At 40.5% G+C, this 19,414-nt stretch overlaps 1 protein-coding gene across 3 annotated transcripts in view; it reads right to left on the reverse strand.

Moving 5' to 3' along the window:
• The window catches only part of FARS2 (phenylalanyl-tRNA synthetase 2, mitochondrial), a 377,875-nt gene that overhangs the window by 100,277 nt on the left and 258,184 nt on the right, over positions 1 to 19,414 (reverse strand). For all 3 annotated transcript variants that reach the window (XM_075125392.1, XM_048839772.2, XM_048839774.2), the window contains one exon: positions 15,392 to 15,543. In XM_075125392.1, the coding sequence (XP_074981493.1) occupies positions 15,392 to 15,543 (152 nt within the window). The remainder of the gene's footprint in view (positions 1 to 15,391; positions 15,544 to 19,414) is intronic.

Raw genomic sequence — 19,414 nt, forward strand, 5'->3', positions numbered from 1 at the left:
GCCAAGATTTGCAAAAGTGATGAGTGATCTTTGGTGCCTTCAGTTTTCAGTACTCAAGTTGAGACACCTGAAAAGGGCCTGATTTTCACAGGAGTGGAACATCACACTTCTAAGATTCAGACTCCTTTAAACGTGTCAAGTTTCCCCTGCCCCCCAAAATCATTTGTCATGCTTGAAAATATTGGCTCTTATGTTTTAAATGCAACATTTATAAAAGGAAAAAAAAGTTACTCAGGACTGTAACGCCTCTCCCTGTTATCAGCTGCAGTTGCAGATTTTACTTTTTTTGATCATTCAATTTTTGGCATCCAGCCCCAGTTTTAAAAATCCAACATGAGAAACAGTGCAGAATTACTCTAGACCTCTGATGCCAGTTTCCTTACAGACTGTCTGATGGGAAAGGCAATGTATAATCAACCAATCAGGAAAGAAAGACACAAATCTCTCCTCCCACTCTCAACATTCTGACAGACAGTAGACAAATAACCATTCTTAATGGCTTGCCATCAAAGTCTGCGGTTTCCTTCAAACCACTGTATTCAGCTCTATTTTGGGTCAGGCTATGTTCTGTTATGCAATCCAGGGCTCTTCTGAGAGCACAGAGTACAGCAAAAGACATTTTTCACTATTAGAAACAAATTACTGTTAACAGGCTTCAGTAGGAATCCTATCATTCTTCTTTGGTTGGAGGCTAAGACATGCTAACTTGTGGGAAGAATGGTACAGAAGAAAGGAAAAAAGATAAAGAGGAAACCACAGGATTCCATTAGGGGTAAAAAAACAAAAAACACAACACCTGACGTGTGATATATCGCCAGTGATATTCCATTAGAAATGTAATCACCCTTCATGGGTAACAAGAACAGAGGAAACCTTAAGTCATGAGCCACGTGGAAGAACATGTAGATTCACTTATTCAGGCAAATGCAGAATATTGCTCTGCTATGTAGAAAAGGGATAGCCAGAATCACACTGAATCTTTGTAAGAAGCTACAGCAGGAGAGCTTCACCTTTTTTCACTACGTTATCTGGAAGTCAGTCCTTATCAATCAATCCTCAGACACATCCCAGAAACCTTTGCAAGAGTCCCCAAAGCACTTCACAGGAATTAGTACTGTGATTCATTGGATACTTTTAGCATGCAATGGGCTGGTGAAAAATGGCTAAACAAATCAGCTACAATAGGACACAAAGGAAAGAAGCAGGCTCCAGCCTCCGGACAGCTGCAGGTGAGCGGCTCCCCTTGTGGTCCACAGGCTGAGATCTAGGGCTCTACAGAATCTCCCCCAAGAGCTGTCTCCCCCAGCACACAACTGCAGGCATTTCGGGAGTTTGAGAAGCATTACAATGGATATAATATGTCTGTGAAAAAATAAACTAGCAAAAGCCTTTGTAAGCCGATTCAGTGAGACAACACCCCTTGACAGTGTTATATCTAAAGCCACAAAGACAGAAACTCATTACATGCCACAGAGAATGGGAGGAGGGAGGAAATGTTTTTCCGTCCGGTTTTGGATCTTTGTCCATAACTTTTTTATTTTTTAAAGTTAGCAGGAGCTGCTGCTCTATACAGCTTCCATTCTGCCCTTAAATTAAGTCTCCTGTTTAACGCATAATGCACTTGTTTTGCCTTATATTACTTTAGCTCTGTGAAGTGGCTCAGATACTTATCAGTAACACCTACTTTAAACCCCAAAAGTCTCAGTTCCTCTTAAGCAAATATTGAGAAAAATTCTATCCCTTCCTATGGGAGCTGAACAGAGAGGGCAGGAATGGGGTGGTAATACTAGTGTCAGCCACCTCTCTGTCACAAGAATCATTCTACTCATGCAAGGAACAATGACTCCAGTCAGAGAGCCACAGTTCATTACCGAGCAAACCGTTCACAAGCAGCACAGCAGTCCTTTGCTCCAGTATACTGTTTATCACAGTGTGACAGATATGGCAATATCCTGGGCAAACCTTATGGAGGTAACTTAAACCTTATTGATTACACTTAATACCTTGAGGGTCCATGAGTGATTCTATAGAGTTTCCTTAGCAGAAAGACAGAACTCATGCAATCTCTTAGTAGGAACTTTTCAGGACCGTTGGGGACACTGCATGTGTATTGTGAATTCCTAGGAATACTTAGGAGAGTATAAATGACCCACTTCAAATTCATCCTTTTGAAGCTATGCCCTGGGAAGAGAAACCACTTGTATACCGATTACCCACTCCTGAGAACTCCAGTTCAAAGACCTCTAAATTGTGTAAATGATGGACTGAACTTCTCATGAGTGTTCTTGTTCTGAGCAAAGAATGTTTTAAATATATTTTCTCTGTAGTCCTTTTACTTTAATAATCAAATATACTTGCTTAGAAGAATGGTATGGTAGCTTAACTGAGGGCAGTAATGCTGTTGTTAGTCTCTGAAGATAAGGCAAGCAGGTCTGCTTAGGCAGTCTGTCTTTGTCTAGGAATAAAATAGTGAAGGCAGGAAGCTGTTTAGCATGGAGATACCCGACCAGAAGGGAGAGAGACCAGTCTCCACCCAAGAAAGGCAATGGCTAGGGAGCTGGAAGCCTGTGACTGTGTGCCCTTGCTGCATCACTAAAGGAAAATACAGGTGCAGCTGCCCTGAATTACGACCTGCAGTATATGTAATTGCCAGCTGGAGCTCTGGGCTTGGGTCTTACCTGCAGACCACGCCCCCTTGAAGCTGTGAAGTGCCAGCTGGCATGGAAGCCAGGCACTTCTTAGACTGCCTTAAGGCTAGGAATAGACCCTATAATGCTATTTATATGGAGGGAAGGGGAGAAAGTCCCTATGCCCCTCTTCACCCCTTACTGTAACTTCACAGAAGAGGGATGAAGTTAGCACTAAATAATTAATTCTTCCCTTCACCTTTGATGGCTCCAGAATTAATTTTTGTAAGAAAAAAACCTCTCTCTGGCTAGGACGGATTTTTAAAAAGTTGATTCACTGCAATAAACAGCTGAAAGGTTAATGATCTCTATGCTGGAAAATGTTAACATTTAGACCAAGGAAACATGTTTTCGTAATTTCAGAACAAACAAATGTCAGCATTCCTGGAAGAGATCACAATGTTTTCAACTTGTTTGTTTTGTACTTGGTGGATATTCTATACTAACAATCAACTTGTTTAAAGTTACAGGTCTAAGAAAACTATTACCAAGTCCTGCGAGGTTCTGATGACCCTCATCTCTAGCTGGCTAATGAGATTCAGGGCACTGATCACCCTTTCAGATGGGGTGGGCAAACTTTTTGGCCCGAGGGCCACATCAGGGTTCCAAAACTGTCTGGAGGGCAGGTGTAGTGTATTAAATTGCTCCCAGTAGGAATGTGCTACTTACGGTGTGCTACTTACGGCTGCCAGTCCTGGTGCTCTAAGTGGCATGGTACGGGGGCGGGAATGGGGGGGTTGGATAAGGAGCAGGGGGTCCTGGGGGCAGTCAGGGACAAGGCACAAGGGCGGTTGGATAGGCATGGGAGTCCCAGGGGGCCTGTCAGGGGGTAGGGGTGTGGATAGGGGTCATGGCAGTCAGGGGAGAAAGAGCGGATAGCGGGATGGGGTCCTGTGGGGGAGGTTAGCAGCAGGGTGTCCTGGGAAGGGGCAGTCAGGGACATGTAATTTTGAGGGTGAAGGAAAATTGTATATTTTTACTTTTATACCAAAAACCTGAATAGAAAGAATACAACTCACCAAAAAAATAAATATATGAAGTAAAATAAAAAAAGCAGTTTAAAAATATACTACCGGCATAAGATGGAAGTAAATGTAGAGAGAACAAACAGATGTCCATTTTATACCTTTTAATGTACTGATGTGATGAAAAATAACTTTTTTCTAAGCAAATACCAAATAGAGGCTATATAAAGACTAACTTATCATCCTAATTCTTTGCATTGACTTAACACCTTTACAAGTGAGTATCTTAAAGCACTTTACAAACATTAATTAAGGTATTATCATACTCATTTTGCAGATAGGGGAAAAAAGGAGACATTAAGTGACTTGTCCGAAGTTCCCCACAACAAGTCTGTATTTCTAGTCCCAGATTTACTCAGAAAACTATCAGAGGTAGCGCTCAGCAGTAGGGATGAATAGCAAGATGGTTCAAAATTAGTTAGGGTTTTCAAAACTAGGGAAGACTCAAGTACCCCAGGACCTCACAAAACATAGTAATGGTCAGATTCAGTTCAGCATTGCCAAGTGCAAGGTAATGTTGTGACCCAAGAACCTCTTGGTGTCAACTGGTAGAGGGCATAAGGGTTACAAGGGATCCCCTGGGTCTGGTATTTACATTGTAGCTCATTAAAAAATGTCATAAGGATTTTTACTGAAAGCCTGTGTCACGCTGGTCATCATAATCTTTGCAAAATGTATGTGCAGATAATACTTAAGGAGATATATAGGAAATTATGTCCTTAGGGCTTGTAGATAATATGCCTTAAGACCATTTCCACAAGGCCAGAGGTGGGAGACTCTTATCTATCTGGTTTAATATTTTGTGTCTTACAATAGAAGTCTATTTGTGTACTCAGTCAAATGCCAATGAAGAGACTGTGGGAACTTCAAGAGAAGAAATAAACAGCAAGAGGTGAACATCAGGGGAGGGACCCTTGTTTTCAGGTAAAGGTCTAATATATCTGTGGGTGCAGAAAGATACCCTGGCATCCTTCATCTGGGGGAGACAAGTTGCCAGCAGGTTTGGTCTCCTGAAAAGAGGATCTCAGCATCCTGGTTGAAAAATGCTGGGAGAAGAACTTTGGGTAGGCAGCACCTTCTTAGAAAAGAGGGCATCTTGTTTGTTAAATTTAAGCTCTAGAATGTGTTATGATTTTATAAGTAACCCTCTGTTTCCATTAGTCCTACTTACTATCACTTGAATCTCTGTTCTTTGATAAATAAATGCATTCTTATTTTCACTATAAACATATATAAGTGCTGCGTGTTAAGCGGAACTAGGGTCTACGGTGTAACTGGCAAGTTGGGATATGCTGTTTCTTTGGGAACAGCAGTGCTGGTAATAATGTGAATGTCCAGTGGAAGAGGGGCTGGACACTCCAGCGGGGCACTCGGAGGATTTGGGGTTTGATGTTTATCTTTCAGTAACTTGCATGAGGGATAGCAGAGCCTGCGTGGGCTGAGAGGAGAGTACTTGTGTTGCCTGTGGCTGGGCTTGTCAGGAAGCTGACCCCTGGTGGGCACAGAAAAGGCTCTTTCATGCTAAGGACCAGTGGTAGTGAGGTGTCTCACAACCCTGGGTACCCCCAGGGAGCAGCACAAATGCATATTAGAAGAAAGGGTGGAGGGATAGCTCGGTGGTTTGAGCATTGGCCTGCTAAACCCAGGGTTGTGAGTTCAATCCTTGAGGGGGCCATTTAGGGATCTGGGGCAAAAACTGGGGATTGGTCCTGCTTTGAGCAGGGGGTTGGACTAGATGACCTCCTGAGGTCCCTTCCAACCCTGATATTCTATGATTCTATGAAAGAATTTCAACTGCTTTTACACACTCGTGGGTTCTGAATTAGCTTTGATTCCTTGGGAAACAGATAAAGGCAACAATGACACTCGTTCAATGCACAGTGCCTGTCAAATAAAAAGTGTCTAAGCTGTTAGACAGTATTAATAATGGGAGATAGAATAATATGGAAGACATTTAAATTATTTAAATCCTTAGGTGGATTATGCTGAGAATAAGGATTAGAGGCATGTGTGTGGGCATAGTGGTAGATCTAGACGGCTGGGAGTTAGAAGACATCTATTCTATTCCAGATCCTGTCACTGACTTGCTGTGTCACCTTAGGCAAGTCATTTAGGCCAGCATTTTCCTAAGTGTCTATTGATTTTCATACACCCATTTTTGGGTGCCCAATTTGAGACACCCTGAGCCATTATTTTCAGAGGTTCTAAGCATCTACAACTGCAGAGGAAATCAATGGAAGCTGTACAGATCCAAAACTTCTGAAAACCAGGATTCAGATCCTTAAGTTGAGCATCCAAAAACGGAGACGCTAAAAATTAGTGAACACTTAGAAAAATTTATCTAAATGTGCCTGGGCCTCAGTTATTCCATTTTTATATTAATAATAATGTTGCTTATCCAAGTTTGTAAAATGTTTGAGATCAAAAGATGGTGAGTACAAAAGTGCATAGCTTTGTAGAGGCGGGAGAGGATGATTTGAGGTGACGAGATATACAATTAATAGGACTAGGTTTATTTCATTTGGGAAAGGAAGAGGAGATACGAAAGAGGTTTTTGACATAAAATAGGTAATAAAGAAGTCCAGCTGGATTCCCAATAATACTAGACCAAGATGAAACTAAAAGGTAACTTTTAAAAACTAATTAAAATACTTTGCATAGTGTATCAAAAACTCCATGCCACTGAAAATCTTCCAGGCAAATAAGCTTAGTAAGATTTTAAAAATAAGAGTAGTATCTACAGTTGCACTAAAACGATAAGGTCTGTCAATTCTCAAGCTTCAGAACACAAGGTGACACCAGTATGGAATGAAATTGTACCATGAATTATAGACCTGCAGAATTTGGGCCAGGATGATGATTTTATGTGCACCTCTGAAGCAACTGGTACTGGACAATTCTATAGACAGGATACTGGACCAGATGGTGTCTTGGTATACTCTGGTATGACAATTTCTATTTCTATATTTTTAAATTCATACAATACCTACACTATCATAGGCTTTCTTTTTTATTGGATAATGTCCCCAGTGGACCTCAGTCTGTCCTTCTGGACCACTACAGTCTATCATCTAAATATGAACTGTAGTTATATGTACCAATTGTGAAAATGAATATTAGTCCAGTAGATTATTACAATAGCTATTACGATCTATCATGTAAATATGTTTTTAAACAGTTTTAAAGTGGTGGATAATTGATATTGCATATTTCAGCTTTTCTGGTCTTTTGACTGCTAGCCCAATTGCTGGGGATTGCTTTGAAGTAAATCTAGTTTCAACCCAGGGAGAATGTTTTATGGCTGAGTTTTAAAGCTGGACTGATAGTAGTAAATGGATTAACCTCACTAGTTTGAGGTTTCACTAACTTCACATATTTTGGGATTCTCAAATCTATTTGAAGTTCATGCATATTTTCCCTATAATTTAAATCCATGCTTCCCCTTCCACACAAGGACAATTCAACTTTTTTTTTTTAAAGAAATATCTGTTCTATAAATTTGAGATAGAACCCAACATTCTAAGCTAGCACGAAGTGGATGACCTGTATACGACATATATATTGCCTAGTTGTAGTTATTTGTTACTTAATTAGATTTCTCTTCTCACCCTCACAGTCTAAAGATTTCCATCTTGTCTCTTCTGTGAGCCACTTTCACTTTGCTTCTCCCCCCATGGATTTTACTCTCTGCCACCATTCTGCTCTGTCCTCCCAATCTGCAATCTTTTCTACAGCAAGCAGAATGCATACCCTATAGTGATGGAGTCAGACTTGAAATTTCAAACCCACAATATTCCCATATGTAAAAAACTAAGCAAACCAAGGGCTTGTCTTCACTATGGGGGTAAATTGACCTAAATTACGCTACTCCAGCTACATGAATAACGTAGCTGGAGTCGACGTAATTTAGATCGACTTGCTCTGGTGTCTTCACAGTTCTGAGTCGACGGGAGATGCTCTCTAGTCGACTTTTCTTCTTGGAAAGCTGGAATACCGGGGTTGACCAGAGAGTGCTCTGCCATCAATTTAGCAGGTCTTCACTAGACCCATTAAATCGATTGCAGCGGTGTCGATCTCCCCATAGTGGAGACCAGCCCTGAGTTTGCTCATCCCTAGAACCAACACAAAGTTAACTAGAGTGCCATAAAATACATTTCTATAAAACTGAGTGCAGGGCAGATCAAAGTTCAGAATGGGTTGGTTTTCAACAAGCCTCATGATATTGCACTATTCCCTTTCAGCTTCCATTCTTGTGTAGCTTTTCCTCCAACTGTGCTGTTGTGTTCTCCATGTGTGCACTAAGTGAAATTGACTGTATTCCTGACCTTTCCAAAGCAATGGCTCTGTTGCCACAGAAAACCAATTGGAGCAGCAGGCAAGAAAAAGATGAGAATTTAAGGACAGAAAGCAAAGGTGAAAAGAGGAGGAAAAAAAACACCTCAGCCCGAGAGGGGAATAAGCCAGATGGAAAACTGTAACCTAGAGAACCAGTGCTTGACCATAATACGCAAGGGCTTATTTGACTTGTTTCTAAACAAAGTTGAAAAGAGTATTTCTCGGTTCCTTTTATATCCAGTCCATTGACTACCGAGTGGATGATACAAGAGATGAGGTCCATGCAGCAGAAGCAGATGCTGATCTGGCTTTTATTGCTATGCAATAAAATATAGTATAAAATAATCTTGTGCAGATCAGTATACAGACACACACACACACAGCATTCACAGGACACAATTTCTTTTTTATGACAGATCTTTAATTTATGACAGTTACAGATTTTGACCTAGGGTGTGTTATTGCTGTTTAAAACTGGGATTTTCAAAAGGAGCCTCGGTACCAGAGGCATCTGATTTCAGTTCTCAAAGCAATGCAGGAGTCCCAGTACTTCAAAGTTCCTATGGCACCCGGATTGGGCCATGGAGTCTCCTTAGAATGGGAGCTGCCTATGCTTTTCTGGGGGGAGTGATGCTGCTTTGTGGCTGAGCACATGGCTTTAACCAGCCTATCAGAATCCTGAGCCATCATGATCTTTGTAGATGGAACCCATGAGTTAATGGATATGGAACTCACTGGGGTGCTTTTACTCTGAGGTTGGTCTGCCCTGCCTGGATCAGAGGCTGGCTGCACAGAGTGGCCTAGGAAAAACATTTTCAGGAGCACCTCCCTAGCTTGTAAGGTCCCTTTAAGAAAAGGACTTTCCCACAGCACATTTGGAAGGGCTATGTACTTCCTCTAACCAGAAAAATCACCTTTGTGCTTGTATCCTTTACTGGAATCGCTGCCTCACAAGAGGAGCAATACTTAAAGCCTGGAGACTTCAACCTCTCTTATTAGAGAGGAAAAAATACAAAAAGTACAACTTCCAAAAGGCTGTCAATTTATCTGCCAATGAGAAACTACCTAACTAGTGCTAATACACACACAACTATTCACAGCTAATGAAAACATATGCGTGAAGATGCGGACACTGAGGAGTTCGGTCTTGCAGTCATGGGTGGTGAGAAGGAACTGAGTGGCAGTTGGGCCTGCTCTGCCCTTTACATCCTCAGTCACAGGTGCGTAAGGATGCCCGGGACACAAACACAACCTGCTAGCCAAAAGACACTGATCTGTGGTGTATGCATGCCAAGAGTGGAACACCGATGGATGAGTGCTCCAGGAATCTTCATTACGAGCATTTTATTTTATTTTTTGTCATTTTGAGGGATATGAGACAAAAGCGAAACATGGAGAGTTTCTCATTCATTGAAGAGAGTAAGTTGTGCTATTTTGTGTGGGAGGAAGGGGAGAGGAGAAATGGGGCTTTCGCCGGCTTTTACAAACCACTGTGTAATCTTGCTCGGAGGCTTGCTCGATTACTGGGGTTGATGAAAAGGGCCAGAAGCAGCCAGTAGTCTTCAAAAGACCCTGATATAAATTATTAATTTAATGCAGAAATATTAGTCTTCCATTTATTTGATCAAACAAATGAAAAGCTCCAGAGCACTAAAGCACACAGTTCATCAAAAGGAGGCCTCTATCCTCTGATAGCTTTTGTCAAGCAGTCTCTGCTCTTCTGGTGATCTTTGCAGAGAAACTACAACTGGGACGCCGCCAGGTCAGCAGTGAAAGGTAATCTCAGAGAATCCCTCAGCAAACTGTAATGTACTCAGGATGAAGAACAAGGAGTTCAGGGACTGAACTAATTGTGTTTTAATTTGTGTAATACTAGCAGCAAACAGAGTTTCAGTGTTATTCCACCGCAATTCATCTCTTGCAGAAGCAAAATGAAAACGTGACAGAAAAATATCCCTGATAAAGAACTAAGCTCTAAAAGTATTTGTGTATGCATTGCTTAATCTGAATTTTTTTTTTTTTTGGCGGAGAGTGGAGGGAGGAAGCAGAGTATATGCCAAGAAAAGAGAAAATAAGGGGATGTAACATACATTGGCTTTTATACAATCTAATCAGGAGATATGGGAGCGATTTGATAGACGGTGGTAGAAGATGGGATCTGCTGACTTCTCCCTACCCCACTACAAATCTGCCCTTTATCAATTAATATGGTGGGCAAAGAGGGGGTAGAGAAAGGATCAGACAACATATTGGTCATCTGATTATTCTATATCCAGGACATTTTGAAACGGTGGCAGTGTATACCTGCTAAACTACAATAGATAATAGTTTTCCTATTTTAGTATTTACACATTTACAAATGTACAACTGTCTCCAGAAAGTATACAAGAAATTCATTCAAAGACAGGAACAACCTTCCTTCACTACTTCCTTGCTATCTTTTTAACACGGCATGTGAAAAGAAATTTTCCTGCTTATTCTCTCCCATACTGCCTTTTCAGGGTATATTTAATTGTTCTGATTAAAAATTTACTTTGTTAAATACCACTGAGAACACAGTTCATTTCTAGTTTCCAGTTTTATATATTTCTTTCGCCTGCCTCCACGTAACAGGACCTGAAGAGCTCTGTGTAAGCTCAAAAGCTTGTCTCTCACCAACAGAAGTTGGTCCAATAAAAGATATTACCTCACCCACCTTGTCTCCATATAACAGGGATGTGAATAGGTCTTTCTGCAGAGCCTTGCCTTGATTTCCCAACTTGCATTCCACAAAAATTCCAGATCACAGTCAAAAGGTAATTAAAACCACTCCCCTTCTGGGATACAATGTATTTAGTTGTCACACATGTCGGCATTCTAGGCACCAACCCCAGTTCACTCATGCTCTCTCTTTAGGTAGGGAGTCCTCAGGCTTCCTTCCCAGAGCTGGGTCTCCATTCTTTTACTCTTTGCAAGCCCCAAACTCGCATGGTGCCAAGGTCCTCCTCACATGAGCTTCTCTCACACTTGGCAGTTTCCTGAACGTCATCCTTGTAAGGCCCAGTGAGTCTCAAACCCTGGGCCTGCAGCAGATATCTCCATACTACCACCCAGCAGCAACTATAAATAGCTCATGCTCCACTATCCACAACACACTGTGGGCACAGACTGTGGCATGTCCCACCTCCAGATTCATGGCTCCTGATTGGCTCCCTGCCCTATATAAACCCAAAGGGCATTCCAGGAACTGTCCAGGCAACAGCGCAGATCTCCTGTAGCTGCCCTGACTATTCCTGCTCCCTGCTCTTGAACTCTCGGCTTCTCCCTTGGCTTGATTTGGACCTCACCTCTTGACCCACACCCTGAAACCTGAATTGGACTCTGATCCTTGGTATTGACCCCGGCCTGGAACTTGACTGAGAACTCCTCCGCTACTCTAAGCCTCAGGTTTGACCCTTCTCTGACCTTGATCCCAACTGCCCTTGCTAGGATCCTGACACTTCCCTCTCTGAAGCTTCTTTGAGATTCTTGTAGAGGAATCACCTGATCCCTGCTCAGGTGTGCCCACTTAGTAACTAGGGAAAGCTGGCTCTGCAGCCTCTAGCCCTTAAAGGGAAAGTCACCCTGTTAGACACTGTATCTTCTTACTAACCTCACAGAGAGCATTTTTGTGTCAAACTTAAAATTGGGGCCCAGATCCTGAACTGGATAAATGTATCCACAAGATATTGAACAAACTTTTCAGAACACATGATTCCAAGGTGTCCTGCACCATTATGGAGTATACAAAGGGGTGGGGCTGAAATGTGTTGCTTAGGCAGGAAAGTGCACGCAAAGGTAGCTTTAACCAAAATACAGAGACTCTGGACTTCTGGGTTCAATTCTAGGTTCTGAAGGGAAATGTGTTCTAATGGTATAGACTCTTCTGCCCCTGTGCCCACCACCTTTCCCCAGCCATATCACTTGTACTAGAAGCTGCTACAGTGGCTGTATGTCACCGGAGTACTTCGCTGTTCAGATGGAATCCTCCAGAGGTGGCTATGATGGCTGTAGGGCCACGGTGCACTTTCCAAGCTGCCACACTGTATTGGAGCCAAGGTATTTAGCAACAACAGTTTAAAACTTTAAGTCTGAGAAAACACATTGCTGGTACAGCCTTCAACTCATTTTCTGAAGATCAGCATTCAGCCTCTTCTGTTTTACTTGACTTTGAAATTAGACATCTCTTTTAAACAGGATGAATTCCTACATATTGTTCTCCCAACCTTCCCTTATTGTTACCCATAATGGTACAAGATGAAATTGAGAGGTTTTTTTGTTCTAAACTGACTGTTTCACCTAGGTATGTCTTCTGGTTTTAAAATGAGACAGTACAGCTTATTTTCTATTATATATATATACACACACACACACACACACACACACAGAGAGAGAGAGAGAGAGAGTCAACTTTATTTCACTTTGTGGTCTCTGTTGGAAGTTTGGGCATTGCATTCTCATTATCTTCACTGGAATTTCATCTATGCACGAATGCATTACTGATATTAATGTCTCAACAATTTCATATACTCTTCTTACTGGAATTTTTTGGATGGCAGCAATCTTGCTTACTTAGGAGAGGCATAAATCTTTCCTCTATTTGCCTGATTTTTGGACAATCGTTTTTTTCTCAAGGAAAACCCATTTCTTTTGTGAAATTAGCAAAGTCTTGACCAGAAAAGGAGGACCACTTTCTGATTTAACTATTGATGGAATTTCAAAAATATTGGATAGATTATCCCATACAACAAGTACTGAATTTGGATGTGGATAGCACCATTGGATGTGGATAGCACCATTGTTATTGCACAACATCTAGAAATGTTTACCAATTGCTGTCCACTCTGTAACGTTCCATAAAATTCTCGGTATTCACAACCCCTTTTGATTATGAAAACATGTGCATGAAAACATTTTTGTTCACCAGCATGTTGGAGTAAAGGGAAAATGTCAGAAATACTTGTAGAAATATGTATTAATGAAGTATTTGCACAGCCACCTTGAAAGCTCTTTATGGATATGCAAATAGTCATTCCATCAGTTAGCAGAAAGAATAATATATGACTGAGGGGACGAGTCATAGCTCAATACTCAAAACAATATTCAGAATAAATAGTTTTGCAAGCTGTCTATTGAATAGACAAATACGTTCACATAAGCTATTAATCAAGTAATTTTCAACTGCAAATACATTCATAAAAATCTAAATGTGCTGCAGATAATTTACAAGCAGAAAAGGGGCTTAAAATCCTACTCCCCATCCCACAACTGTGGAAGGCTCTGAGCCAATTAAACAGGACAAGGTGGGAGCAGCACCAATGGGAGGGGAGAGGGCTGGGGGGGGGGACGACGACCCGATGCAGGAGTCTGTAGCCTTTACATGCTACAGAGATCATCACCATCAAAGCTCCTACACCTTAGCATGCAAGGGTTCTAGAGGGCAATTGGCTGGGAGTTACTGGAACGAGGATGGCTGGGCCACAACTAGGCCGTGATGCCTGAAGTGAGGGAACATGCTGGGTGAGAGGACTACTTCAGCCTCAAGGCTGCACTACTAGCCATAGAGCAACATGGCTGCCATTCTGGAGACAGAGGACTCTTCCATCCCCCAGCCTCTATAGAGACCTTGGCTCACCCCCCCGCTGCATTATGGGAGTTCAGAATTTTGCCCAAAGAGAATGGTTAGCAATAGAGGCAATACCACATTTTTAAACACAGTATCCTGAGAAGATAGCAACCAACACAAAACCTGTCAATGGAACAGATATTTTATCTAGAGTAAAAGCATAGAATTAGCATATAGGAAATTAGACTAGTTCTAGATGGGTCTTTCCCATTTTTACATAACTTTCTGATGCTTCTTTTATTGTATCAACACTGATATGAAGACTGGCAATTAAAATGTATTTTCAGCAACATCAATGTGCCTAGTTTTCAGGTCTATGCATTGTCTTGTGCTAACTGACAATACAGTGCTGCCCCAGTAGCAATAAAAAGAGAAAGCTGTGCATGGCTGCAACAAACTTTTTCTTCACATTCTCCATAGCTAATAATCCTATTTGTCTTTATGCTCAGGTGCACTCATTATCTGATCATAGCCTATATTGTTCTCCTGGACATTTGACTTTTCAGTCTAGAGGTATTAATTGAAAATCCTGTTCACAGCAAGAGACATCACTTAAATGTTAGGAACGCTTAGGGACTAGAAATGCAAAGATTTTAGATGACTCCATAAATTCAAGTGGCACATCCATTTCTTTGCATAAATGAAATTCTGTTTCATACAATGCCAAGCCCACTTTAAGGAAAATGCCAACAACCAACCAAAACTTATTCACTTGTTGAACCACGATAGCTACCAGGCCAGAAAAATAATTGATAAATCCAGCATACAGTGTACAACAAATTCAAGAGAACAATGGTGTCAAATGTCTGACTATGGTAGGAAAAGCCTGCAGGATGCAGGGCATAAACTGATGATCAGCTAGGTTTAGGTCAGAAATTTCCCTTACCCCTGAGATAATATTGAACAATTAGATTCACAGCCCCATCAACCTACAAGAACAAAAAATGACTGAAAAGAAATTATTTTTAAAACCCAATTTTTAAAACGGTTTCAGCCAATAAAATTTTACCTCTTACCCTCTTTGAAAGGGCATAAGGTAGTTTAAACTGTGTGGAGGATGATTTCAAAAATAGTTTTATCTGCAACATCTGGCATTTGTCACTGTTAGAGATAACCAACTATATGAGATGGACCACTCTTTTTTTCCTGTATGATCATTTTGTGCTCCTATTCTAACAGGAAGGAATTCTGATGCCTGGAAGTGTGAATAGTTCTAGTTACATGGCTGGCTAATAGAAAACAGAGCAAAATCTAATCTCCCCCCTCCCACACACTAAATATAAACAATATTCTTATATGACCCAATACTATTCTTGTCATGCACGTCATACATGTGTGGATCAGACCATAGGAAAGAAAGGAGGGAATAAACAAACAAATAACAGCCATGGCTCAGGTCTAGGACTAGAATGGGGATGTTGTGGGTGAGGTACACTGGCAGATCTATGTGGGAAGTTGGTTTTCAGCCAGCACTATGCCTCCCTAGCATATATTCAACATTCATGCAAAACTTTAGAAGGAAAATAAAGTTTTTATAAAATAAAACCCATTTTTGAAAACTGCTGTAGAAAACATTTTGGAGCTATGAAAATGTAAATGTACAGCCATTGTAATAACCAAACATGGTTTTATACATTTTTCTAGATAACACATATCATCATCTGACAACGGGGAAGAAATATTTCAAGAGCTTTACTTACTTGGGATGCGTGAATTCGTCAATGAGGACAACCTTTTCCACCAAGTCTCCTCCGATGGTTCGGACTAAATCATAGAAGTCATTTTCAGAGTATTTCTCAGAGGGCAGCCAAAAAGAGATGTCATTTATCAAAGGAGGATATTTGCTGAGAGGCTAAAAAATATAAAAAAATATGTATACACATGTCATAAATATAAAGAGAAGGGTAACCACCTTTCTGTATACAGTGCTATAAAATCCCTCCTGGCCAGAGGCAACATCCTGTTACCTGTGAAGGGTTAAGAAGCTCAGCTAACCTGGCTGGCACCTGACCCAAAGGACCAATAAGGGGACAAGATACTTTCAAATCTTGGGGGAAGGAAGCCTTTTGTTTTGTGCTCTTTGTTTACGGGGTTGTTCTCTCTTGGGACTGAGAGAGGCCAGACAGAAATCCATCTTCTCCAATCCATCCTAATCCAAGTCTCCAATATTGCAACCAGTATAGGTAAACCAGGCAAAGCGGATTAGTTTATCTTTTGTTTTATGTGAATTTTCCCTGTGTTAAGAGGGAGGTTTATTCCTGTTTTCTGTAACTTTAAGGTTTTGCCCAGAGGGGGATCCTCTGTGTTTTGAATCTGAATACCCTGTAAAGTATTTCCCATCCTGATTTTACAGAGATAATTTCTACCTCTTTTTTTTTTTTTAAATAAAAGCCTTCTTTTAAGAACCTGACTGATTTTTCCATTGTTCCAAGATCCAGGAGTTTGGGTCTTTGATGATTTTGTAACCAATTGTTTAGGATATTATTCTCAAGCCTCCCCAGGAAAGTGGGTGTGTAGGGCTTGGGGGGATTTTTTTTGGGGGGGGGAGGGAAGATGTCTCCAAGTGGGCTCTTTCCCTGTTCTTCGTTTAAAACGCTTGGTGGTGGCAGCATACTGTTCAAGGACAAGGCAAAGTTTGTACCTTGGGGAAGTTTTTAACCTAAGCTGGTAAGAATAAGCTTAGGGGGTTATTCATGTGGGTCCCCACATCTGTACCCTAGAGTTCAGAGTAGGAAAGGAACCTTGACAACACATCTATATAAATGTTTCATTTGGATAGAGATACTTAAAATTCTATTTTATGCTCATAATAACATGTAAACTAAGCTTTCACAGAGTTAATTCCTTCAAATTTTGCAAAGTTTGTGCACTCTTTTTTAAAGCACAAACTGAACTGTCAAGTAGCTAAAGTGCAGTTCTAAGCTGAAAAACTAATCTCTCAAAACGGCATTGTGGGGTTCCAGTGTTCATTGTCTCAGTGCCTCCTTTGCTCAGTTCACAAGTAAAAAGACAGTTATTCTAGCTGCCATTTCTGCAAACTCATTCAACCTTAATTCCTCTTGCACATCACCACTAGCAACCAAGGCTCTGTAAGGCAAACAATGCAGGTACACTGTGCAACCCTTCCCTATCAAAAATAAAATATGGCTCTGCAGTTAGAATAAACATTAATTCTGCTAATTACTTGTGAGCAGAAATAGAATTCATCTGCCTCTTTCCTAGATGTGTTGGTTCTGCAGGTCTAACAGATCTAGGTCTAACTACGTAAGAACAGGTCTACCTACTTAAGACTAGTAAGAACTTAAACACATAGAGGGAGCAGATCTGTTCAATAAGAGGAGGCCATTTCATCACAGTAATTTTCAAGGTAGAAACAGTTTAAAGATTTATTTTCACATATTCAAAAGATGCTTATCACATTCATGCATAACATTTCCATGTAGTTTATTTTACCATGTTTATCTCATTTATCTTCTGTAATGTTTATGTTTATCTTCTGTAATGTTCAATTTAATGCTAAAACAGTCTGATTTACAGTTCTTGGTGCATTCTTATTTGTAGCCAAAGCAAAGAACATGTTTAGACTCAAAAAATGGGAGTATCAGTTAATTTCCTCTATTGGTTTTAGTTACAATAAAACCCTTAAGATTAAAAAAATACAGACTATTGTTAAGATATTCATATTTTCATAATCATTACAATATGCAAATGTGTCACCTTTGCTGTAGACTGGAAGACCCTGTCTCATGATCTAAGTGGTCAGGAGAGCATGCCCTGATATTTTCAAGATCACAGAGAGAGGAAGAAAATGAGGCCAATGTTCACATGCACTGGACTTTTAAGGCCCGAGCCAAAGCGCACTGAAGTCAACAGGCTTTGGATCTGGCCCTTAATGAGATTTCTTTAAATCAATCCTTATTTTGAACAAAAACCAGACAGCAGTAGTTCTCCTCTCCCATTCCTGCTTAACTTTCTAATTATTTGTATTACCATAGCACTTAGGAGCCCTAGTCACAGACAGGATCCCATTGCGTTAGGCAATGTACGAACACAGAGCAAAAAGACAGTCCCTGCCCAAGGGACTTGCAATCAATTATAGGACAAGAGACAACAAATGGATACAGATAGAGGACTACAAGTACACAGCGAGACAAAATTGGTCAGCATTGGTCAGGTAGGTAGTGGTCTCTGTATACCAGCAGACTAACTGTTGTCGAGTTTTATGTAGCAATCACAACAAAGGAGATTTTTGAGGATGAATTCAAAGGTTGATAATGAGGTAGCTTCACTGCTGTTTGCGTGGAGTGCTTCTAAAGCATCTGGAGCAACATGGGAGAAAGCCAAAAGCTGCTTGTTTGAAAATGTAACAGGTGGGCAATGGAGGCTACCATCACAAGCTGATGGGAGGCAAGCATTTTATTTCCTGCCTTCCCACTAAAACGTTACATCTTAATTAAGTACATGTATATAGGATCCTTGGGTACTACAAGAACAAATTGCTTTTCTTATTTTGTTTATATAAAAATACAACAGTTTGTATGTAAGCATTGGTCTATACAGTACATTATCTCAATTAAAAATGTATTCTATGATTGGGAATGTTTTATGATAGAAAAGTGAAATCCTAAGTGAATACCTGATAGAGCAATAAACCTGTTAGTAAGACAAATTTACAGTGCCCAGATTTATACGAATCCTGTTACGTACAGTGTAAACCTTTCAATGAATATCTGATAAGGAATATAGTGCAAGTTTTAAATTAATAACCCCCGTGAATCAAACTGTGAATCACAAATGATTATCCAACTTGTTACATGAATAAACTTGTCAAAGAAATTCATCTCCCCTGTATACCAATTTCAAAACTCCACACAATAAAGCCATCATACAGGAGCTCTTGAGACAATACCAACTCTAAATGAATAAAAGGAATACACCTCCTCTTACACCACAGCCAGAGCTGTGGATGTTGGAGACACCCTAGACTTACTGTGTTAATACAAAGTTAACATACATTATGTTGTTAATAATACCAGCGTGATAAGACTCTGTTTTAATATATTTCACCCTCACCCCACAAGTTACATTACATTCTCCACTACCAAAGAACCGTAGCAACTTATTGACTAATTTCAAGGTATTTAGGGACTAATCCAAAACCCATTGAAGTCACAACTCTGTATCAGGTCCTTCATTTTAAGAAAAGCAGGAGACTTGCCTGAAATAAACACGAACACAATCTGCATCTAATCTAGATGGTAGCTATGTATTTCACACTTAGAAGTATGATGTTAAACAGCAATACTGCAAAAAATACATATCATTGCCGTTTCTTAATGCCCTGAATCTGAAAGGTGCTGAGCATCCATAGGTCATGCTGAAGTCTTTTGCTGTTGATTTCAGTGGAAGCAGGACTGGACCATTAATATGGAGACAGCACTAATATTCCCAGCTAAACTCAGACCTACAAGGCCAGATCCTTCAAAAACACTTGAGAGTAACCTTACTTATGTGAGTAATGCCGCTGAACTCAATGACGCTACGTACGTAATAATGCTACTCATGGACATAAGCATTTACAGGATCTGATCCTTTTTCTGCATTACCAAGTCTTCAGGAAAACTAAATGTATCCCTGGAGAATTAACCCTTGAAATTACTGCCTTAGACTAACAAATGTATTATTATTTTTTTAAACAGAGATGGAAAGAATATTAGCCTTTC

The sequence above is a fragment of the Caretta caretta genome, chromosome 2 (genome assembly GCF_965140235.1).
Source record: "Caretta caretta isolate rCarCar2 chromosome 2, rCarCar1.hap1, whole genome shotgun sequence".
Lineage (NCBI taxonomy): Eukaryota > Metazoa > Chordata > Testudines > Cheloniidae > Caretta > Caretta caretta.